The sequence below is a fragment of the Herpailurus yagouaroundi genome, unplaced genomic scaffold (assembly GCF_014898765.1).
Source record: "Herpailurus yagouaroundi ecotype Mexico unplaced genomic scaffold, PumYag 355, whole genome shotgun sequence".
NCBI classification, from domain to species: domain Eukaryota; kingdom Metazoa; phylum Chordata; class Mammalia; order Carnivora; family Felidae; genus Herpailurus; species Herpailurus yagouaroundi.
This window is the reverse complement of record NW_024412572.1, coordinates 1,740,544-1,763,476: the sequence shown is the minus strand read 5'-3', so window position 1 is coordinate 1,763,476 and position 22,933 is coordinate 1,740,544. Positions and strand designations below refer to the sequence as shown.

The window sequence follows — 22,933 nt, the reverse complement described above, 5'->3', positions numbered from 1 at the left end:
CTTTCTGGGCAGGAAAGGATTTGGGCCTGACTTGGTATCACAGGCCTGCATCCCATGTTGCATTTTAAAGGTCTTTTTCCAAAAGTGTGTGTGGGTAGGTGTATGGGAGGCTTCCACACTCCTCGTCCTGGACTCAACAGTGTGTGGGCGGGGGTGGGCGGGGCACAGAGTGGAGGGGAACACAGCTGCGGTAGCTACATTCACCCCATGGGCCTCAGGGTTGGAGTCGAGGGTCCTAAGAGGCTCTCCATGCTGTTTTCCAAAGCACCGGTCCCGCTCCAGTTCCAGCCCTTTGCCATCTGCTCTTCACGGCCCGCCTGTTTCTCGGCCTCCCACACTACCCTTCGTCTTAAAGACTGCTTTCTCCACTCGCTGCCAGGCTTCCTGACTTCTCTGGCTCTCATAGTGGCCAATATGGGTTGAATCTGGGCTCCATCAGCACTCCTTGGCCCCGCTCATTCCTTCTCTCTTCCTCTCCTCCCTCCTCTCCCTCTCTCCTTCCTTTCCCCTCCCTCTCCCATCCCCCTATCCACTCTCTCCCTCTGGGCTCCCGCATTCCGCTTCGGCAGCCGGCCGGCGCCTCCGGCACCATGCTCCGGCTCCTCCGGTTGCTGCTGCTACTGCTGCTGCTGCCTCCGCCGGGGTCCCCCGAACCCCCAGGCCTGGCCCGGCTGTCCCCGGGTGCGCCCCCCCAGGCCCCGGACTTGCTCTACGCGGACGGGCTGCGCGCCTACGCGGCCGGGGCTTGGGCGCCGGCCGTGGCGCTGCTGCGGGAGGCGCTGCGGAGCCAGGCGGCCCTGGACCGCGCGCGGCGGGACTGCGGGGCGCGCTGTGCGGCCGAACCGGGGGCCGCACTCCCCGCCGTGCTGCTCGACGCCCCGGACTCCGGGCCCGGCCCGGCGCAGGGGGCCTGGGAGCGGCTGCTGCTTCGCGCCGCGCTCCGACGGGCCGAGTGCCTGACCCAGTGCGGGGTGCAGAGGCTGGGCCCCGGGGGCGCGGCGCGGCTCCGCGTGGGGAGCGCGCTCCGGGACGCCTTCCGCCGCCGGGAGCCCTACAACTACCTGCAGAGGGCCTACTACCAGGTGCGGGAGCCGCCCGGGCCCTTTCCGGGTCCTGCCCCGACCCGCGCTGCGCTGCTACTTGGAGCTCGCCAGGAGAGGGCGGAAAGCCGGCGCCCGGGACTCCGGGTGGGGCTGGGGGGGGGAGGGCGGTCAACGGACCTCTCCTTTTGAGCAGGTCCCATGAAAACCACGTCAAGTACCTGTTGCGGTCGCCGAGGGACAGCCTAAGGGAGAGTGGGAGCAAAGTTGGAGCGGGGCTGGGTGGGTTCCCGAGACAGGGTGGAAATAGATCGGAGACGGAGGGAAGGGGCCTGAAATGTTAGGTCTTCCTGAGACCTACGTGGGGTGATAGCAGCCTCTTCCTAGGAGCGAAGCGGAGGGGATGGGGGGAAACCCCACCGTTGGACTGGAAGTATTGGCGAGGGGGGGGGGGGGGGGGGGGCGGGGCGTTGAGTGTGAGCCTTTGCCTGGCAGGGGCAAAGCTGAGGAGCGGTGAGGCCGGACGTCTGGGGGGCGGGCCGCAGCTACTAGTTCAGTAGCTAATGCCTACGTGGCTGGGGAGAGGGGGGCGCTGGTCCCACACACCTCAGCTCAGGGTCCTAGAGACCTGCGGGTTTTACTGGCCGCTCAGGTCTCCCCCACTTCCCTACCGCACTTAGCCATCACTTGCACCTTATCTCCCAAACTGAGGCCCTGAGGTCCCTCTGTCCATATCGCACCGGCTCCAAAGTCTTGAAACCCCTCTTTCCTTAGCAACCGGACTCCTGAACTTCCCCAGAATACTGGTTTCTAGGGGGTCTGGAGGTTGAGAGATGGACAAGTCTTCCAGATGGTCTCGGGGCAGTTCCTGCTGTGCGGGTGGAATGGGAAGGCCAGTGAGGGGGCAGAGACAGAGGTCTGACCCCAATACCTGAGGGCACTAACTTCCTCATCCTTCCCACTTCGCAGCTGAAGAAGCTGGACCTGGCAGCCGCTGCAGCACACACCTTCTTTGTAGCAAACCCAACACACCTCCAGATGCGGGAGGACATGGCCAAGTACAGACGTATGTCTAGGGTGCGGCCCCAGAGCTTCCGGGACCTGGAGACTCCCCCATACTGGGTGAGACCCTTTGACTGGCTGGGTCCATGGGGCTCACTGGGCTCTGACCTGTGTAGCTCAGGTGTCAGGAGATGCGTGTCCCCAGTAACCCTGGATGGAGAGTCCCTCTCTGGGACTTAGCTTTCTTCCTGAGGATCACTCAAGTCCCGTGTTCTACCATTCCGATCCTGAGACCCACCCTATATTCCCCAAGGTGAAGTGGGGTCAGGAGTCCATGCCCCAAATGAGACCAACACCCCGCCCCTTCTTTCTACCCCCCAATCTTGTTTGGCACCCTGCCCCCAGGATCTCGGGTGACCGCCCACCCCCCTCCCCGACAGGCAGCCTATGACGATGGCCTGGAGCTACTGGGGCGTCAGGAAGCAGGACTGGCACTGCCCCGGCTAGAGGAGGCCCTGCAGGAGAGCCTGGCCCAGGTGGAGAGCTGCCGGGCTGGCTGCGAGGGGCCTGAGGAGCAGCAAAGGGAGGAAGAGGAGGAGGAAGGGACTGGAGGCCAGGGGGGCCTCTATGAGACCATTGCAGGTAAGGAGCTGGGGGTTCGTGGTGCCACGGAGAGAGGCATCACAAGCTGAATGGTTCACCTGTGTCCTCTGCAGGGCACTGGATTCGGGTCCTACAGTGCCGGCAGCGCTGTGTGGGGGACACAGCCACACGTCCTGGCCGCAGCTTCCCTGTCCCTGACTTCCTTCCCAGCCAGCTGAGGCGGCTGCACGAGGCCCATGCTCAGGGTCAGTTGGGGAAGGGTGACTGGGGTTGGAAACAGGGGAAGTGAAGCTTTGCCTCTGATGGTATCCTGAGCCCCATGTCTGCATCCCTCCCATCTGTCTCTGGATCTCTAGTCGGTCAGGGCTCCGTGGGGACCATCACTTCAGGAGAACTCTCGTTTGCTCTCCTTTGGCGCCGTTGTGGAAAGCTCGGGAGATGGGTCACAGGGCTCCTTCTGCCTTTGCTGCTTCTCACCTTCCTTTAATCTCTCCTCTCTTCCTCTCCTTTGAACTCTGCCTGTACAGCACAGGTATGTTTGAGTAAGCTTTGGAAAGAAGCAATGGATGAGTGTGCCTGCCAGGGGGAATGGGGGCTCTGGAGTTGTTTGGCATTGGGAGACCACCTTCTTTGGCTCGGCCTCTGTCTCCCCGTCTTCTCTGCCTCTGCCCAGGGATCACTGCCCTTCTCAGTCTCTGGGCCCCGCCCCCACCCTCTTGCTCTGTCTCCAGTGGGGAATCTGTCCCAGGCTATGGAAAATGTCCTGAGTGTCCTGCTCTTCTACCCGGAAGATGAGGCTGCCAAGAAGGCTCTGAACCAGTATCAGGCCCAGCTGGGAGAGCCGAGACCTGGCCTCGGGCCAAGAGAGGTAACCCCCTGCTCCATCCTTACTCTGTGAGGTAACCCGAAATCAAATATACCTGCGGAGTCACCCGGACTCTGTCTCCCCATCTGGTCCACTACAGGCAACCCCAGATCCGCATCGGACTTGTCTCCGCTCCCTGCCCCCCACTTCAGACTCTCCTTCCCGAGTCCATGTGCCAGCCATCCCCCTTCCCTGAACTTCACCACTCCTTGCCCCTGCCTTATGTGTCCTCCTGTGCGCGCACACAGATGCGCGCGCACACACACACTCCTCCCCCCACCATCCTCCAGCCTTAACTTCCCTGCCCCACTCTCCTTGTCTCACCCCCTTCTCCCTGCTGCCCACCCTGCCTCAGGACATCCGGCAATTCATCCTTCGATCCTTGGGGGAGAAGAGACAGCTCTACTACGCCATGGAGCACCTGGGGACCAGCTTCAAGGATCCTGTGAGTATCTCCCCTTCTCTCCATCCTACCCTTCAGTGCGCCCCCAGGAGGAGGAGAACAGTGATGCCCTCCATTTGTTTCCCGCCCTCCCTGGGAGGCTTGGAGAGGAGTCTGCATTCCCAGTTTTTCAGGGACAGAGGCAGGTACCTGTAGTAGAGGGCAGCTTTGGGGTCATGCAGGCCTAGGTGTTGGTCTCTTCTCTGCCATAAACAAGCTCTGGAGCCTCACTCGCCTCAGCCTCAATTTCCTTACCTGTAAAATGGGAACATCACACCTGTCTCATGGGACTCTTGAAACCATAGCACTAGCTAGAAATTAGAGAAAGTTCTGTTGTTGCTGCTTTCGCTACTATTCTTTTTATTGTAGTCATACGAGGAAATGAAAGGGCAGAGTTTTGTTCATTGCTAGGATGATAGCATAAAGCAGGTTTTCTCAACCTTCTTGGCACCATTGACTTTTTTGACTTGATAATTCTTTGTAGAGGAGCAGAAGGGGGCTTTCCTAGGCATTGTAGAATGTTCAGCAGCTCCCCTGGCCTCTACCCAATAGATGTCAATAGCACTCTCTGAGTCATGACCATCAAAAATGTTTCCAGACATTGCCAAATGTCCCCTGTGGGGCAAAATCTCCTTGTTTGAGATCCTCTGGTTCAAAGCGTAGCCTCTAAAGCTAGTTTAGTATGTATGGAGGGATGGATGGATGGATTTTAAGAAGGCTCCATGCCCAACATGGGGCTGGACCTCATGACCCCAAGATCAAGAGTCACATGCTTTACTGACTGAGCCACTAGGTGCCCCTCTAAAGCTAGTTTGAGTCTCAACTCTGTCACCGACTAGCTATGTGATCTTGGGCATGTTACTCTACCTCTCTGTGTCTTAGAGTCTTTTTTTTTTTTTTTTAAATGTTTGTTTATTTTTGAGAGAGAGACAGAGAGACAGACACAGAGCATGAGCAGGGGAGGGGCAGAGAGAGAGGGAGGCACAGAATCTGAAGCAAGCTCCAGGCTCTGAGCTGTCAGCACAGAGCCCGACTCAGGACTCAAACCCACGAACCTCAAGATCGTGGCCTGAGCTGAAGTTGGACACTCAACTGACTGAGCCACCCAGGTGCCCCTGTCTTTTTTTTTTTTTTTAAGTTTTATTATTTATTTTGAGAGAGACAGAGAGACAGACAGAGAGAGAGAGAGAGAGAAAGAGAGCCCATGAGCAGGGGAGGGGCAGAGAGAATCCCAAACAGGCTCCACACTGTCAGTGCAGAGCCCAATGTGGGGCTCAAACTCAAGAACCGTGAGATCATGACCTGAGCTGAAATCAGGAGTCGGGACACTTAACTGGCTGAGCCACCTAGACACTCCTTAGAGTCTTCAACTGTAAAATGGGCACATTAAGACAAGGTGTGTCATAAGATTGGAGCACCAGGGTGGCTCAGTCGGTTGAGCATCTGACTTTGGCTTGGGTCATGATCTCACGGTTTGTGAGTTCGGGCCCTGTGTCGGGCTCTGCTGACAGCTTAGAGCCTGGAGCCTGCTTTGGATTCTGTGTCTCCCTCTCTCTCTGCCCCTCCCTGTTCACGTTTTGTCTCTCTCGCTCGCTCTCTCAAAAACGAATAAATGTTAAAAAAAATTTTTTTTAATAAAAGGTGTTTCATAAGACTATTGTGGACGTTAAACAATAAAGTTTCATGTAGTCCACTTTTGTGTATAAAGTTGTTAGAACAGCACCTGACAAATAGTTCTATGTAAGCAGTTATTGTTGTTACAGAGTTTGGCCCAGCACCCAGGGCTCCTGACAATGAGTCTGGGGCTTTTCTCACCTCTACCTTCCTCTCTGAAAGTTCAGAGTCTAATGTCAGGGGTTCAGGCTGGATGTGGTGGGTGATGGTGCTTTTCCTAACTGTCCCAGGATTCCTGGACCCCAGCAGCTGTCATCCCAGAGGCACTTAGAGAAAAGCTCAGGTAGGAGATGCCCTGTGGTGGGAGTGGCCTGGCCTGAGCTGGAAGGTGAGGGAGGGGTCCTGGAAGGTCTGGATTGGCCTGTGCATCCACTGAGTATGTCTCTCACCCCTGAGAGAGGATCAAGAGAAGAGGCCTTGGGACCATGAGCCGCCACAGCCAAAGCCCTTGACCCACTGGAAGGGTAAGTTCCCAGGAGAGCAGGAAGCAGGAGCTGAGAGGGCCCGGGGGCCGCCAGCTACTGCTGGGTCTGCCCCCAGGGGGCGCTCAACGCTCTCTGTCCTGTTCCTTCCCCTGCAGATGTCCTCCTCCTGGAGGGAGTCACCCTGACCCAGGATGCAAGACAGCTGAATGGGTCAGAACGGGCCGTGTTGGACGGGCTGCTCACCCCAGCTGAGTGTGGGCTGCTGCTGCAGCTGGCCAAGGTAAGAAGACCTGTGAGTAGGCACTGTTGGCTAGTTAGGGACCTCAAACTCAGCACACCCAGCCTGCCCCCTGTTCTGCCATCTCTGGTTCTCCAGGGGCCCTGCGCCTGCCACTACCTCGCCGCTGTGGACAAGTTCCCTTCCTCTTAGCTGAGGTGGGGTGGGTGGACACTCTTTACAAAGGAATTTTGCTAGAAATTGATAGGAAGAACAAAACAAAAACCATGAAGGGACAAAAAAGGGTGAGTGTGCGGGCGAGGATTCCTTGATTAGCCGAGAGTTTAATTATCGGCTTGGCTGATAGCTTAGCAGACGCACAGGCGTCTTCTTCCATCCATTGTATCCCCTGCTCGTTTGGGTTGAATGATCCATATTCACCAGGTTGAGTCTCAGTGTGCCTTCCACACACACTCACTGAGTATCTGCTGTGCACTCAGACCTACTGGGTTACAGGGGGAGGTAGATGAACGTGGACCTGCCTTCAGGACCTCACTGCATAGAGAAAGAATCAGACACAGAGACACATAATTAGAGCAAGGGGTAAGTTTGCTACATGTACCCATCCAAACAGAAGCACCAAAAAGCAAAGTCACAGAAGGCTTACTGGGCGGAGGGAGGTGGGCTGGCGTTTGAGCTCAGTCTTAAGGATGCGTTAACAAGCAGAGAAGGGGAAGAAAGCCAGGCCGGAAGGGAGAAGGACAGGGGGTACTCTGGCAAGTGCAGTAGAGCGCGGGAGTTAAGAGCATGGGACAGTGATTACCTGGGTGAGCTCACGCGGTGTATTTTAATGTCTCTGAGCCTAGTTTCTTGAGCTGTAAGACAGGGATAAAGGCAGTGGTTCTTTTAAGGTTGTTGTGAGGTAGTACATGGTAAAGGTGTTAGAAGAATATAAAATGTGCTTAGGGTTAGCCATTATCTATTAAATTATCTATTATCTATTATCGCTATTATCATCAGGCTGTGGATCATCCAGAAGAGGTCCAGGGGAGAGAACCCAAAGGTGGAGGTACAGAAGAGATGGCGAAGGGCCTCCTGTACCCTACCAGGGAGTTTGTAGGTGGTGGACAGCTTATTGGAGAATTTAAGGAGGGGTTGACTTTTACGTTCCCATCCCTCAGCAGGAGCAGGGTCCTGAGTCACCACCTTGCAGAATTGGTAGATCCCCCTAGTGGCACTGTGGAGAATGCAGTGGGCGAGGAAAGTAAGGGGAGAGGCTTCTGGGGTGATGCAAGCATGCCACTGCCTTAGGTTAGATATTCATTGCAAGGAAATGGAGAGAGGGGACAGATGAGAAAATATTTAGAAAGTCAAAGATAGAGAAGTTCAGGACTAAAGGATAGAGTCAGGGATAACTCCCAAGTATCGGACTTTCTTTCTGTTCCTTCATCACACTATATTCATTCAGGCCTCAGGACCTTTGCACTTACTATTTCTGCAGCCTGGAACATTTTCTCTCTCACATGTTGAAGTGGCTCCTTCATACCATTTGCTTTTTTTTTTTTTTAATTTTTTTTAATGTTTATTTATTTTTGAGACAGAGAGAGACAGAGCATGAATGGAGGAGGGGCAGAGAGAGAGGGAGACACAGAATCGGAAGCAGGCTCCAGGCTCTGAGCCATCAGCCCAGAGCCTGACGCGGGGCTCGAACTCACGAACCGTGAGATCGCGACCTGAGCTGAAGTCGGACGCTCAACTGACTGAGCCACCCAGGCGCCCCATACCATTTGCTTTCAATTTGGATGTCACCTCATCAATTAGCTGTCCCCTAACCACTGCCTGGGTACTCTCAAGGTTGAAACCCCATTTTAATTTTCTTTTCTTTCTTTCTTTTTTTTTTTTAATTTTTTAATGTTTATTTTATTTTTGAGGGAGAGAGAGACAGAGCATGCACAGAGGAGGGGCAGAGAGAGAGAGAGTCACAGAATCGGAAGCAGGCTTCAGGCTCTGAGTTGTCAGCACAGAGCCCAACACAGGGCTTGAACTCACAAACTATGAGATTGTGACCTGAGCCAAAGCTGACGCTTAACCAACTGGGCCACATAGATGCCTCCGTTTTTTATTTTATACCACTTGTCACCATCTGAATTGATCTGGCTTGTTTATTCATTTATTATCTCAACATATGAACTGCATGAGAGCAGGGACCTTTTCATGTTCACAGTTGTGTACTCAGTGCCTAGAACAGTGCCTGACATATAGTAAGCACTCAGTACAAATTTGTTGAATGAATAAATACAAGGAGAGAAGGTTAGATGGCTTGGGTGACCATGGAGTTTATATGCAGGGTTACAGGTAGTGGTTTCAAAAAGCAACCAAAAGAATAGGTGTCAGGAAAAGGACATCCAAATACCGGGAGACCCCCAGGTAATGAGACTCACATAGGTGGTTGGGTAATTGGGACTCAGCATCAAGGGTCCTCACGTTCTCCAAGAGTGTGTCAGGTGGGAAAAGGTCAGAGACCTGCTGTCTCCCCACCTTGAGCTGGTTGGGACCTTGCCTGACTATCAAACCTCCTGCTAGGGCCTTGTTTCTGGAGAGACTCCTGTATTATTAGCTCATCAGGAGTGAATGCTCAAGCCCTTCCTGCCCCGCTTCTCCAACAGCCCTTAGCCTCTCAGAGGCCCCTTCCCCACTGTAGGAAGCTCTCCAGCGTTCTGGGCATAGAAGCCCCGGTGAGTGGGATTCCATATCTTTACCAGAGAGTGACAATACAGACATGAAGATAGTCATTCTGCGTGAAGGGCAGCAGCTCAGGGAGGGGGGCCACCAGAGAACCTTGGGGGCTTCTAGCTTCTTGCAGGAAGCGGGAGGATTGGAGGAAGGTCTTGTATCCCTGTGGGCAGTGAGGTGGGAGATAGCCTGGGACCCAGGGAGTATGGCTCCACAGCCGACTCTCTCCCTCCACAGGATGCTGCTGAGGCTGGAGCCAGGTCTGGCTATCGTGGCCGCCGCTCCCCTCACACCCCCCATGAACGCTTTGAGGGGCTCACAGTGCTCAAGGCTGCCCAGGTGAGAGGAAGCCCCCCTGCCCTGGTCTGAAGCCCAGAACCGGAGAAGAGGGTACACAGGAGGCTGGGAACCCGGGCCTGGGCCTCTCCTGTGGAAGGGCTCTCCGGAGACCGAGAGCACCCGAGTCCTCTGCCTAGAGTTGGGGGTGGGGCAGGCGTTCCGAGACGTAGGGACCTGGGTTATGGTCACAGAGCCAATGGAAGGGGCAGTTTGGGCTGATGGACAGAGCCGGTTGCTGAGACTCCAAACCCGTGGGTGGAGAGCAATGGAAGTAGGGCAGGGGCTGGGGCTGGGCTGTCCTTCCATGGTCCCCTCCTTTCCCGCCCTTCCTTTCTCCGCTTGCAGCTGGCCCGGGCCGGGGCCGTGGGCAGTCAGGGGGCTAAGCTGCTTCTGGAGGTGAGCGAGCGCGTGCGGACGTTGACACAGGCCTACTTTTCCCCAGAGCGGCCCCTGCATCTTTCCTTCACCCACCTGGTGTGCCGGAGTGCCATAGAAGGTAATCGCCAGGAACCCCAGCTGTTCCTCCCCAACCTCGAGCCCCTGTTGGGCACTGCACACCCTCAGCAGCCCCCGCACTCTGTGGGTTTTCTGACTCCCCTGCCCCGGTGAGGGCCTGGCTGCTCGACCCGGCAGTGATCCCCCGAAGCCTCAGGGTGGGTGTGGATGGCAGCGGATGGGCCCCGGGGGTGTTCACCAGGCCCCTTTGCTTCCCAGGAGAGCAAGAGCAGCGCATGGACCTGAGTCACCCGGTGCACGCAGACAATTGCGTGCTGGACCCCGACACTGGGGAGTGCTGGAGGGAGCCCCCGGCCTACACCTATCGTGACTATAGGTGGGCGCCCCCCACCCCCAGGGGTCAGGCAGGCGGGCCTGGGTTGGGGGTCTCACTGCCTGCTGTCTCCTTCCCTTTCCAGTGGGCTCCTCTACCTCAATGATGACTTCCATGGTGGGGACCTGTTCTTCACAGAGCCTAACGCCCTCACGGTCACAGTAAGCAGGGTAGGGGGTGTGGGGGTGTCACAGGGAGCCCAGCTGTGGACTCAGGATTCAAAACAGAAGGTTCCCAGAGGCAAATGCAGGGAAATGGCCTGGGGTCACCTTAACCCTTTCCTTTCCTGGCCTCCCCAGCCCTTTCCACCACTGGTCTGTGTTCAGGGGCTCTCTTAGAGGTTGATTACCCCTCCTCAGGGGATCTCGAGTGGCCCCTCCACACCCTGCCTTCAGTGTTTGCCTCACCTCCTTAGGTAGAGTGGGTAAAGCACAGGACCCCCAACCCTATTCCAGGCATAAACCAGGGGCTAGAATTGGGCAGAAGGAGAGGGGCAGTGAGTTTTCATCATTTATTCCTCCATTTTACCCACTTAGCTTCTTCTCCGCTAATGCCAGCTACTGATAATCCAAGGCCTCCTTGAGGTGGAAAAATGTCCCCAAGATCCTTATCCCCAGTACCCAGAGTCTGGTACTGCATTCGCACCCTCAGATTGCATCACCCTGGGTCCAAAGGGTTGGGCAGGGGTTGGGAAGGGACTGGCAGGAGGCCCTCCATGGAGGCCCCTTTTCTTTAGCTCCCAACTCCTCTAGCCTTGGTCTGGCACTTGTGCTCCTCAGGTTGAGGCCGATTTCTCATTTCCCCCAAGATAGGCCCATTCCCTGAATGGGAAGTGATGGGTAGGAGAACTGAACATTTTGTGCCCCTGCCCCCATCCTGCTCTAGGCAGTCGGGGCCAAGTTCTCTGAGAGCACCTATCCCTGGAGCTGAACCTGCCCTCACCCCCCAGGCTCAGGTTCGTCCTCGCTGTGGACGCCTCGTGGCCTTCAGCTCCGGTGGGGAGAATCCCCACGGTGTGTGGGCTGTGACGCGGGGACGGCGCTGCGCCCTGGCACTGTGGCACACCTGGGCACCTGAGCACAGGGAGCAGGTGAGGAGGAGCGGGAGCAGGAAGGGATGGCCCTCCTGGTGTGTGAAGGATGAGGGGCGGGGGCTGAGATGCCCCAGGGAGGGTCCTTGGGGCAAGGCGATGCAGGGGATTGGGCCAGACTCTCCTCCCCACTCCCTAGGAGTGGACAGAAGCCAAAGAGCTACTGAAGGAGCCAGAGGAGGAAGAGGAGGAGGAGGAGGAAGAGGAAGAAACGCCAAGCAGAGACCCTTCCCCAGAACCCCCCAGCCGCAGGCTTCAGCGGGTCCAGGACAGAGTTGGGAAACCACCTCGGGTCCGAGAGGAGCTGTGAGGGACTGAGCCAGCTCCGTGGGGAGGTGGCCACTTGACTTGTGAAGGGCCACCTTGATGCCAGGACCCACGAGAAGCCCCCATGTGATGAGAGCAGAACAGCGAGCTCTCTGTCCCTGCACCCCTACTCCCTTGGGGATCACGAGGGCTGCCCAGCCCTGGACTCAGAGGACAGTGCACAGACGAGCCTAGAGCTCACGAGGCCTGGCTGATGGACCTCCAGCCCTAGGACAGACCGAGGACACTATGCCTCCCTGGAAAGAAATGGCAGGGATAGGACCCGACTGCTTCCATTGTGGAGGATGAGAGGGAGGATAGCCCCAGTGCCCTGTCCCAGCCTGTAATAAAGAGCTGAAGATCCCTCAGCCAGGGCCCGATGGAGTGTATCACAGTTTCTCTGGTGTCTGCAGAGGGGAGTGGCTGTGGCTGGCCTGGGAGGAGACAGGTGTCTTTGGGCCTCCCAGAGGCGGGGCCACTCAAAGCCTGTGATTTGTCAGGGAAATCTCGGCCACCTGCTCCCCGCATGCAAATGGACCTAAACCCCTGACAGCTGCTCCTTGGGCCTCCAACTCTAAGCCCCGTCTTCCCTCTCTGAGCTTGACCGAGACATAGGGCAGCCTGATCCCTCTGGTTCCAGCCTTCACAGCCCCAGCAGGACTCCGTGAGTCATGGGGGCAAGGAGTGGGCCAAACCCCAGATGGGAGCGGGGTCGGGGTTGCTCCCCGCTTCCCACCCTTGGTCCACTCAAAGCAGGGACAGGCCCGTCCATCTTCCTCTCTGGATCCCCTGTGCCTTTCCCCACCCCCCAGGATCAGACCCAGGGGCAGCTGGTTGGGGTTTGTTGAGAAGAAGGATTATCCAGATCAGTCCCTTCTAATCTCAGCTCCTGCCTGCACCCTCCCCATATTCACCGTAACCCTCTTACCCCCCTTCCCCACAACTCTGAACTAAGAGTCAAAATCTTGGGCATTGACGATGAGCCACCTCTCACCCTCCTATTCTGGCTCCTGGACTGGTTGCTAGGCAGGCCCTGACTGCCACGATCATCAGCGTTGGTGGGGGCAAGGGCCTGGCGGGGTGGGGGGTGGGGGGGCTAGAGCTGTGGTTGCTTCTGCTCTTCTGCCCCCCTCCCAAACCCCAAACTTTAATCCTCACAGCTTTGCTCTAATCCCATGGGGCCTGATGCTCTTATCTCTGCCTACAGGGAGACTGGCCCAGGAAGCACTCCTCAGCCCCTCTTCCCTCCAGGGCTTGTGAGGGGCTGCTCCTCTCTATAGCCCCACATCCCTGTTCCCACCTACCCACCGCCCCAGGCTGGGCCCAAGTCTCTCTGGAAGCCGCACACCTCCCTTCCTGCCCTCTCCCCACACCGTTGCCAGCTGATTTCATTTGCCTGACGTCGTCGTTGTCGCTGCCCTACCCTTCTCGGCCGGCCCCCCCCCCCCCCCCCCCCCCCCGAGTTGGGGCCAGGCCAGACGAGCTCCTCTGGCAGCAGAGCCGGGGCAGGTGACGGGTTGGCGTCGCAGCTGAGGGAGTGAGGAAGCGCCTGGAAACCTGGGAGAGGTCCAGTCAGAGATCAAGTAAGAGGGGGCTGGCCTGGCTCGGCTGTCTGGGGCTGGGGGCTGCAGGGAGGGCTCGGGCAGGGCTGGGCTTGGCTGTGCAGGGCTCCAAACGTGAAGGGGCTGGTGGGGCGGTGGTGCAGGCCACCCAGTCGTCTCTCAATTTCTTGTAGTGGGTTCCAGCCCCTGAGTCAGGTGCGGGGGAGAGGACAGAAACGTGGCCTGGTGGGGACCCCCCCCCCCTACGCTTACCCCTTGTTCCCGACAGGAGCCGGAGCTACCCCTCAACCTGTCAGCCATGGGGGAAATGGAGCAGCTGAGGCAGGAAGCGGAGCAGCTCAAGAAGCAGATTGCCGTAACCCCAGAGCCCTTCCACAGGGGGACCCCAGAAAACATGGAACTGGGGACACGAGGGAGTGTGGATGGGGGGGGGGAAGGGGGCTGGATTTACTCTTGAGTGACACCTTAGAGACCCCTGACCTGGAAGTGGCCAGAGACTTTCTGAACGTGGATCTCAAATTTGAGACGTCCCCCAAACCCTAGAGCCCCGAAGCCCACCTACCTCAGAGGCCCATGCACCCACTACCCTCACCTTGTGTTGATGCTCCCCTGATGTCTGCTTCTCCACCCGCCCCCTCCCCAGGATGCCCGGAAAGCCTGTGCTGACATTACTCTGGCAGAGGTGAGACCTCCTGTCCTACCCCCTAAGGCAGGGCCGGAGGGCACGGCAGGGGAGGGGAGGGAAGCTCCCTGGTGCCCAAGCTTTAGTACAGCGTGTCCCTAGAATGAGGAACCACATTGATTAATTCATTCAACAAACATTTAGTGAGATCTGCTGTGGGCCAGCCCCTTACTGGAAGCTAAGAATGCAGATGATGTCCCTGTCCTCACCCATAACACAAGAATGATCACATGCTCTCACAGGGTGGTGAGGATGAGGAGAGGGACGGTGCTTTGCAAATCACAAAGCCCTTATAGTCCAGTTACTAGTTTTCTAATCGTGTCCTTCACCAATTCTAAGGGCACATCTTTTCACATTGTGACATCTCTGAGATCAAGATGCGTCCAAAAATAGATGATGCCTTACATTTATAATGGGCAACATGTTTTCTTTCTCAGTGATACCTAGAGGCCTGGTGCTTCTTGGAGTTGGTGGCACCTTATATTGGGTTAAATATGTTAATAGTAAGAGGGAACATTTACTGAACACTTGCCGCGAGCCAAACACTGGGCTAAGTTGCTTAGATACGTAACTGCGTTTAATTTTCACGACGACACCATGAGTTGATGCTACAAACCTCATTTTGCAGATGAGGAAACAGGATCAGAGAGGGCGAGTAACTTGCCCAAGATACCAAAGCAAGTAAATGACAGGTCAAGGCCACTGGCTCGAGCCTGAGCCGAAGTCTAGAAGCTGGATAGAATTTAAGAGACATAGGACCACAAATTTCAGGAGGTGCCGTTCAGGGTCATGGGGCTGCCCTGGGTGCCCAGGGAAAGAGATAACCATGCTGCAGGTGTTGTATGGGACCCAGCTCCCAGTGGCTTGGGACCGCGAATGTGTGCGTCTCTTCCCAAGTCCGTGTTTGGTGACTTCACACTGGCAGCTTGAAACTGGTCAAGGTGGGACTATTTACATGACAGAAATCATTCTCTCTTGTCTCCTCCTCCCCCATCCCGCACTGGAGAGGTGCTTGTCAAACACCTAGTGACGTGCCACTAGCCATGCATGGTCTCTCCCACATCAATTGAAGCCACTCCAAGGCAGAGACTTATTTCTCTAAGGCTGGAGGCCTGACCCAGAGCCTGGCACAGAACAGAAACTTGTGCAGATCAGTGGTTGCGACACTGACATCTAGGTAGGTGTTCTACTCACCCTGATTTCTAGTGCCCCCTTTTCTACAGCTGGTGTCTGGCCTAGAGGTCGTGGGGAGAGTCCAGATGCGGACAAGACGGACGTTAAGGGGACACCTGGCCAAGATCTATGCCATGCACTGGGCTACCGACTCCAAGTGAGACTTGAGAGGCACCCAGAGGTCGGGGGTGGGGAGGCAGGAAGGAGAGGCTTGGGTGACATGGGGTGCTCTCTGCCCAGGCTGCTCGTAAGTGCCTCGCAAGACGGGAAGCTGATTGTGTGGGACACCTATACCACCAATAAGGTAGCTGCCCCCCACCCCTCCATCCCCCTGTCCTTCCTTTGGGGCATTCGTTGTACCTACCCTCCCCTGCCCCTCCCCACCTGGGAGCTCTGCTCAGGTCCTGCCTCTGTCCACCCTCCCACAGGTGCATGCCATCCCCCTGCGCTCCTCCTGGGTTATGACCTGTGCCTATGCCCCGTCAGGGAACTTTGTGGCATGTGGGGGGCTGGACAACATGTGCTCCATCTACAGCCTCAAATCCCGTGAGGGCAATGTCAAGGTCAGCCGGGAGCTGTCTGCTCACACAGGTAAGTGGGAGACCCTCTCTTCCAGTCCCTGTTGCGAGAAGCCCAGGGAAGCCCCAGCACCAGGGTGCTGTGGGCCTGCAGCCAGGGCGCTGTGTTGACCACCCCCAGGTTATCTGTCTTGCTGCCGCTTCCTGGACGACAACAACATTGTGACCAGCTCTGGGGACACCACTTGGTGAGGACAGAACACCGTGGGTGCCGGGGCTTGGGGTGCAGCTCTGTCCTGGCCTTTCTGTGACAGTGTGACAGCTTCCTCTCCTCCGGCAGTGCTCTGTGGGACATTGAGACTGGGCAGCAGAAGACTGTGTTTGTGGGACACACAGGGGACTGCATGAGTCTGGCCGTCTCTCCTGACTTCAAACTCTTCATTTCGGGGGCCTGTGACGCCAGCGCCAAGCTCTGGGACGTGCGGGAGGGAACCTGTCGGCAGACATTCACTGGCCATGAGTCGGACATCAACGCCATCTGCGTGAGCCCCGCTCTGCACCCCAGCTCCCGGGAACCCCTCACCACACCCAGCACGTGCATCCTTCATCCCGGCCCAAGCTCCCTACCCCTTTCTTTTTTAACTTTCCTCTTTGGCATAAGTTCACCTTACAGAAAAGTTTCCAGAGTAACCAAAAAAGTTCCCACCTACCCTTCACCAGGATTCACTGCTAACATTTTACCACATTTGCTCTATCATTCTCTCTCCGTAGAGGGAGGGAGGGAAGCATGGAAAGACAGACAGACACATACACCTAGATGTGGCTACAGATACATTTTATTAGTTTTTTCCCCTCGGTCTTTTGAGAGCAAGTTGCAGATTATCATGACTCTTTACCCCTTAAATACTTCAGTGCATGTTTCCTAAAAACAAGGCCATTTTCTTCTGTAGCCACAGTATAATTCTTAAAATCAGATTTAACATTGACACGATATAGTCTATCGTCTATATTCAAATTTCACCAGTTATCTCAAAAATAATAGCAACGGTTTGGCTTTGTTTTGTTTCTGTCCAGGGACGTGTATTGCATTTCCTTGCCATATCTTTTCAGTTACCTTTAAACTGGAACCTTTTTTCTACTTTTGTCTTTCGTGACGTTGACATTTTTGAAGAGTACAAACCAGTTTTCTTTAGGCTTTCCGTCCATTTGAGTTTATCTGACATTTCATCGTGATGAGATTCAGGTCATGCATTTGCACTTGGCCCCGTACTTCCACGCTCTGATCCAGCCTGGAGCCTGGAGTCTGGGACAGCCGCCGCCCTTCTAGCCATGTGACCCTGGGCAAGCTGCCCGCCCTCCCTCAGCCTCAGGCTCTCGCCTGCAATGTGGAAATAAAGCCTGCCTGCCGCGCTGTAGTGAGGGGCAGGTGAAGGGTGTAGGGGAGCCGCTGGCATGTGGCTGGCGTGGGATAAATGTCAGCGGTGAAGAGCGCTGGGGGACGGATAGGCAGAGAGGCTGTTCTGGAGGCACCAGGGCAGGAGCCAGGGAGAGAGCAGGAGAGGTAGCGGGCTGCCCAGGTCTGAGTCCTGACCTCCTTGCCACCTGTACCCTCAGTTCTTCCCCAACGGAGAGGCCATCTGCACAGGCTCAGACGACGCCTCCTGCCGCCTGTTTGACCTGCGGGCAGATCAGGAGCTGACTGCCTACTCCCACGAGAGCATCATCTGTGGCATCACATCCGTGGCCTTCTCCCTCAGCGGCCGCCTGCTCTTCGCAGGCTATGATGACTTCAACTGCAACATCTGGGACTCCATGAAGGGCGAGCGTGTGGGTAAGGGCTGCCCCCGCCCCCCCACACTTCTGCCACCTCAGCTGGAAGGACCTTCCTACTAGCTTCCTTCCTTGGGACCCTCTCACCACTGTTCCCTAATTCCTGGATGACTCTGAGCTCTATCCCTAGAATCTAGTCCTCCTTGGCTCCCAATCTAGGGCCATCTTCTCTAGTGGCCCTTCTCCACCACCTAATGAGATAGCTGCTTCCCGTGAAAGGAGCTTCTGTGTCACCCCAGACCTGTGGACCTTGAATGTCCAGTCACTTCTGGATTTCCAGGGCCTCTGCAGTTTCAGGGGCATCCACTGAAGGAAAGGGCAATCTCAGGAAACTGCAAGAAGCCCCATCAAGGAGGTCTAGAGTGACCTCAGGGCCCTGACCCCAACCTAGGGGCTTTATCTAGGACTACCCTGGTCTGAAGTTGAATCAGATGGGGTGGCTTCTTCTCTTGGGAGAGGCCACGTGCTGAATGAAAACAACACTGGCCAGAGGGTCAGGATCCAAATCTGAATTCTGTCCCTTAGGCTCTCAGGGCCCTCGGGAAAGTCACTTCTCTCTGGGCCTCAGTCTCTTTATTTGGAAACATAGTAATGAGACTAAAGAGCTACCTCCCCATTTTCTAGGGCCCATCAAGGTGCCCCTGGCTTTTTTCACAGCACACTGACACTGCCAGCCTTCTCCTGTCCCTCCCCGCCCCGCACCCCGCCCACCCTCCACAGACATTGGCCTCGAGAGAAATCCTGCCCCTTAGGGCTAATCCTCTTTCAGTCCCCACCAGGGGCTCAGAGTCCATGGCCAGTCTAACCTAGAATTCCTACATGTGCACATGAACTGTCTGCCAAAGCAGGCTGACTCCTCTCCCTCTTTCTCAGGCGTCCTCTCTGGCCACGACAACAGGGTCAGCTGCCTGGGGGTCACAGCTGACGGGATGGCTGTGGCCACTGGCTCCTGGGACAGCTTCCTCAAAGTCTGGAACTAAGGAGGCTGGAGGAGGGGAGGTAAAAGGCCACGAAGACACAGCTGCCCCTCCCCTGCCCAATTTTTTTCTAAGGTTTCTTTAAGTTTTCTCTTCTATACCCTAGCTGCCATTCCCACCCAGCTTTGTCCCTTGAGGGCGGTGGGGAAAAATGGGGAGTCTGTCTTTGGGAGGCATTATCAGGGACACGGGGGCAAAGAACTGCCCCATCTCCTCCCATGGTCTCCCCTCTCCACGGTCCTGCAGCTTCTCCCTTAATAAGCAAGGACAACTGACCCCTCCCCAGCCCTTGGCAAGCCTAACAGGCTTCCAGTCTGAGGCCCCAGGCCCTAGAATTCCTCCCCCCAGAGCGACTACCTTTATCCAGATCTGGGTGGCAGAGAGCACTCAGCCCTGTGACTACGGCTCTGGCGCCACTAAGATCCTGTCCTTTGTCTCCTTCATGATCTCTCCCTTTTCTACCTTCTTTATTTCTCTCCTAAAGCACCTGCAATAAAGTGTACAGGCCTGGGATGTCTGGCTTCTGCCCCACTTCTGTTCCAAAAAGATGCAGGTCTAACTCAAGTAATAAAGCATTATAGGTGCAGGGATGAAGGTTGGGTACCAGACAGCTTGTGGGCAGAGTAGGGTGGAGGCAGAAGCCCAAGCCTCACAGAGAAGGCCTGAGACAGGTCAGGTGGAGAAGGTGCTCACCAGGTGGCTGGGGGAGCATACACACAATAGTTCACTACAACCTGCCTATGGTGCGTCTCTACAGGAAGGTTATATTGAGAAGGAATGGGGTTATAAAAGACCCTGAATGCCAGGCTAGGGTGTAGACTTTATCCTAAGGGCAACGGGGAACAACTGAAGAGTTTTGAGCAGAGTAGTTTCACGGTCACGTGCTTCTCAGAAAGGTCACCCCTCAGGCGCCTGGGTGGCTCAGTCAGTCGACTCCTGATTTCAGCTCAGGTGGTGATCTCACATTTCGTGAGTTTGAGGCCCACATCAGGCTCTGTGCTGACAGCGAGGAGCCTGCTTGGGATTCTCCCTCTCTCCCTCCCTCTGCCCCTCCCCTGCTCACGCTCTGTCTGTCTCTCAAAATAAATAAACACCACTTAAAAAAAAAAAAAAAAGAAAACTAAAAGAAAAAAAAAAAAAAGAAAAAGAAAGGTTGCCCTAGCAGCGGTGTAGGTTGATGAAAAGGTGAGAGTCGAGACTGGAGAGAAACAAGGCAGGAGGTAGATGGCAAGAAATGCAAGAGCCATAGGACAGGGGGCAGGGAAAAGGATGGGGAAGAGGTTAAAGAATACAGAATCACCAGGATTGAGTGCCAAGTGCCAGGATATGGGATGTTAAGAGGGAAGGATTCAAGATAATGGCCAAGGTTCAGGTTTGGGCAACTGGGTGGATAACGCGGTTATTTACAGGGATAGAGAGCAGGGGATGAAGAATAGCTTTGGGGGCGGCAGGGGCAGGGAGGGCGGATTACAAATTCAACTGTAGACAAACTACCTGTCAAGTGCCTGGGGCACTTGGATAAAGGTCAGGGTTAGAGAGATCCGGAAGTTACTAGAATATAAGAAAGTGATACCTAAATCCCTAGAAGTGAACACCTAGAGAGAGCAAGAGGAAAAGGCCAAGGACAGAGCCCCGGGGGAACACTAGGATTTAAGGGAAGTGTATAGAAGAGGCCTGGAGGACAGGGAACACAAGTTTCTCAGGCTGCTTTTCTACATACAGAAGCCCAGCACAAGGTTTAGGCATAACACTTAAAAGCATAATTTAAAATCACTTTCTTTAATATACAAGAAACACACAAGACACAAATAAAGCCTAAGAAAGTGCTCGGTCCCCCGAGTTAGTAGTTTAGGGGGAGTGGAAGACAACGAGCCTTTCCAGTCTCCCAGGGAAAGAAGGGGCTGTGAGGACACAACATTCACCAGGCCCCTGGTGAACCCGGTGCTGGGGCCACGCACGGCCTAGTTCTCCACCAAGTTTGGAAAGTGCTGATTTTCCTTGTCCTGGTCCTGGCCCTGCTCCCACACTCGGCCTCCGGTTTCCAGAAGTCGTCCAGTTCCCAGAATGGCCCCTTCCTTTAGTGCCCTAGCATTTTCACTCAGGGGAGGAGGCCGCTTACCCTGCCAAAAGCAGTGTGTGAGTTGGAGGAGGGAGGGGGGTTGTTCAGGACAGGGAAGATTGGGTAGAAAGGACTCCCACCCTCTACCTCTCTATCCTGGGGTTCCTAGTAACAGCTTTCACCCTCTCTCCTTTTACCTGTCGTGGTGTCAGAGTTCCGGGGGAGTTGTCATCATGTAGGATGGTGAGGGGAGATCTCCCTAGTACCTTGCCATTTCCTTTCCGTCTATTGTGCTTAGAACCTAGGGTGGGTAAGGAGTTAAAGCCAAAACCCAAATTAGGGGTTTACACTTTATTCCTCCTACACTCATCCGTGGACATTATCCCAATTTCTCTTCCCTATCCTTGCCCTTAGGTTCTGTACCTGAAGATCGGGGAGTCTCAGGGTCTCTTAAGGGCTTGTCTGAGCCCTGGCTGGCCGTGGGGGGTTGTGAGGGCTGTCCTGCTTCCTCCCTGGAGGACACCTGCTTGGGGGGGAGCTCAGTCTGGCTCCAGAGTGGCATCCGGTCCTCAAGGGAAAACTGGGTGCCCAGAGGCAAGTTCAATTCGGAAGGTGAAGTTGCCTCTAGGGGCAGAACAAGCTCTGGAGGACGATTCAATTTGGAGGCTTCTTTCTCAAAGACTTCATTCAGCTGTTTCGCCAGTGGGCTTGGGGGCTCTAAACAGAAGTCAAGTGAGATAGTGACCCTATGATACAAATCATTCAGCAAGAAGAATACATATAGGAACTTTAGGACTCATGCTCTAGTGGGTGAGGGATTGATTGGGAAGAGAGAAATCGAGGGAGAAAATGTTGAGAGAAGAGTGAGATTGGCTCAATCAAAAGAATGGAGGCTCCTTTGAGCAGGAGCTCTGGGAAAATGGCTTCATTGGCCCAACCCAAGGGTGCTAGGTGACAGCCTTACCAAAATTCCCTGGGCCCACCATTTACCTCCGCTGCTGGTCTTCATAGGTGTCCGTGCAATGCCAAGGGTAGGAGAGCGGGGATCTGAGTCTTGGGCCTCATTAGGACACTCCAACTGCTCCCCTGCTGGTAGGGTTGACTGTGGAGAGCTCTCCACCTGGCAGAACCAAAAGCTAAAACAAGTCTGGACCCCGACTCTTCTTCCCTCCCAGGTCTCTAGCCCCAGGTTGATATTCCAGGCAGGTATTGTCAGGGCCCTCAGGCATTCAGCCTACCCCAACCGGATTAAGAAAGTGGAAAATAAGGTGTCAAATTAGAGGGAGGAGGAGGGTGTGAGGGCTTTCTCAGAATCAGGTTAGGCAGAGGCCCAAGAATTCAGACTCTGCCCCCGCCCCTCCGCCCCAGAGTACCTGGATGGGAGTGCGCAAGATGCCGGCACTAGGTGAACGGGGGTCCGCCACTCGAGCCAGAAGCTTGTTGTGCGGCGGAGGCCGCGCCGGGGTGACCGGGGAGCTCTTGGCTGAGCCCATCTCAACCAGGAGAAAGAAGGTGGGGCGGGGCCCGGCCCGGGGCGAGGAGGGGACGCCTGTGAGAAATGACTCAGGTCTCAGCCATTACCGCGACCGCGTCCGATCTCTTGCCTCCAGACCACCCGATCTTCCCTGCTCCCAGCTCAGGAACCTCCCCGCCGCTGGGCCAGAGGCCTCTGTGGAAACAACGACTGTTGCAGCTGACAAGCCAGCTCCTTGCGAGCCTGCTGGGCCCTCTATTAATTTATTCCAATCACTTACCGGGCCCCAATTCCTCTTCGGGATGCACAGAAGCTCGAGCCTCAACTCCCGACGCCGAGTTTCAAACCTCCCGCCACGCCCCCTGCCTTGACTCTATTGGTTGAGCCGACGCAGACGCCAATAGGCCCCCTATATGAGACCCGCCTCCTGTGAGGAGGCCATTGGGCTCGGAGGACGTCTGTCATGAGGACAGTGGGGCCAATGAGCAGCGGCCTGGCTTGCTCAGGGGTGACACCTCCCTGAATACGGGACTTTTGTTCCGCCACCGGCTGCGAGTTGTCCATCGTGAGACTCTGAGGAGTGCCAGTCTTCGGTTTTCAGACCTCCAGTTTCAGAACCAAATGATTTTATTCAAAAAATAGAATCATGAATTATGACGCTATTATGTACATATCTGGCTGGCGCTGTAGTTATGAAGGTTTTTCTCAGGCGAGATGGTAATCCTTATTGGTCGACGGAGTTATCAATCACTCGACACTAACCCTCTCAAACTCCGCCTCATTGGACAGCCCCTTTTCAAATAAAAAGACTACAACTGCCCTTCTATTTTCCGATTGGACAAGACCCAGGAAAGTTTCTGGGATTGATTGGTTTAAACAACCGTCAGTTTCTGCTCTGATAGAAGGCACGCGAAAGGACTGTAGGGGTCCCAGAGTACAAGCGTCCAAAACTCCCGGACCCACCTCGCTGCTCTACATGCGCTCTGCCCTGGAAGAGTGGGATTGGTTCTTCCGACCATCGGTTGCATTAGAAGCGCTTTTCATTGGCGTTACTCAAGAGTAGGGCAGAGGGCGGAGCACTAGTAGGCAGGCT

At 55.5% G+C, this 22,933-nt stretch overlaps 3 protein-coding genes across 6 annotated transcripts; 2 read left to right on the top strand and 1 right to left on the bottom strand.

The window, feature by feature from the left end:
• Nucleotides 1-590: 590 nt before the first annotated feature.
• Nucleotides 591-11,933, top strand: P3H3 (prolyl 3-hydroxylase 3). Its single transcript, XM_040462673.1, has 15 exons — nt 591-1,082; nt 2,010-2,162; nt 2,483-2,684; nt 2,759-2,890; nt 3,377-3,513; nt 3,866-3,955; nt 5,857-5,909; nt 6,023-6,090; nt 6,207-6,331; nt 9,239-9,340; nt 9,686-9,836; nt 10,055-10,172; nt 10,255-10,330; nt 11,119-11,259; nt 11,399-11,933. Exons 1-15 carry the CDS (start codon nt 591-593, stop codon nt 11,567-11,569), a joined length of 2,211 nt encoding a protein of 736 aa, XP_040318607.1. The 3' UTR covers nt 11,570-11,933.
• A 124-nt stretch (nt 11,934-12,057) lies between these two features.
• On the top strand, nt 12,058-18,820 carry GNB3 (G protein subunit beta 3). The gene is made up of 10 exons (XM_040462677.1): nt 12,058-13,148; nt 13,396-13,482; nt 13,771-13,809; nt 15,033-15,139; nt 15,223-15,286; nt 15,411-15,573; nt 15,682-15,748; nt 15,841-16,042; nt 17,115-17,331; nt 18,204-18,820. Exons 2-10 carry the CDS (start codon nt 13,426-13,428, stop codon nt 18,308-18,310), a joined length of 1,023 nt encoding a protein of 340 aa, XP_040318611.1. The 5' UTR covers nt 12,058-13,148; nt 13,396-13,425; the 3' UTR covers nt 18,311-18,820.
• Nucleotides 18,821-20,067: 1,247 nt separating this feature from the next.
• On the bottom strand, nt 20,068-22,915 carry CDCA3 (cell division cycle associated 3). 4 transcript variants are annotated; one of them, XM_040462680.1, is made up of 6 exons: nt 22,804-22,915; nt 21,740-21,915; nt 21,357-21,486; nt 20,790-21,083; nt 20,564-20,667; nt 20,068-20,427 (listed from the first exon to the last, which is right to left on the bottom strand). In XM_040462680.1, exons 2-6 carry the CDS (start codon nt 21,857-21,859, stop codon nt 20,269-20,271), a joined length of 807 nt encoding a protein of 268 aa, XP_040318614.1. In that variant the 5' UTR covers nt 21,860-21,915; nt 22,804-22,915; the 3' UTR covers nt 20,068-20,268. The 4 variants fall into 4 exon arrangements, with proteins under 4 accessions (XP_040318614.1, XP_040318612.1, XP_040318613.1 ...); XM_040462678.1 differs by lacking the exon at nt 22,804-22,915 and adding an exon at nt 22,121-22,242; XM_040462679.1 differs by lacking the exon at nt 22,804-22,915 and adding an exon at nt 22,121-22,152 and having other exon boundaries at nt 21,740-22,035.
• Nucleotides 22,916-22,933: the final 18 nt, after the last annotated feature.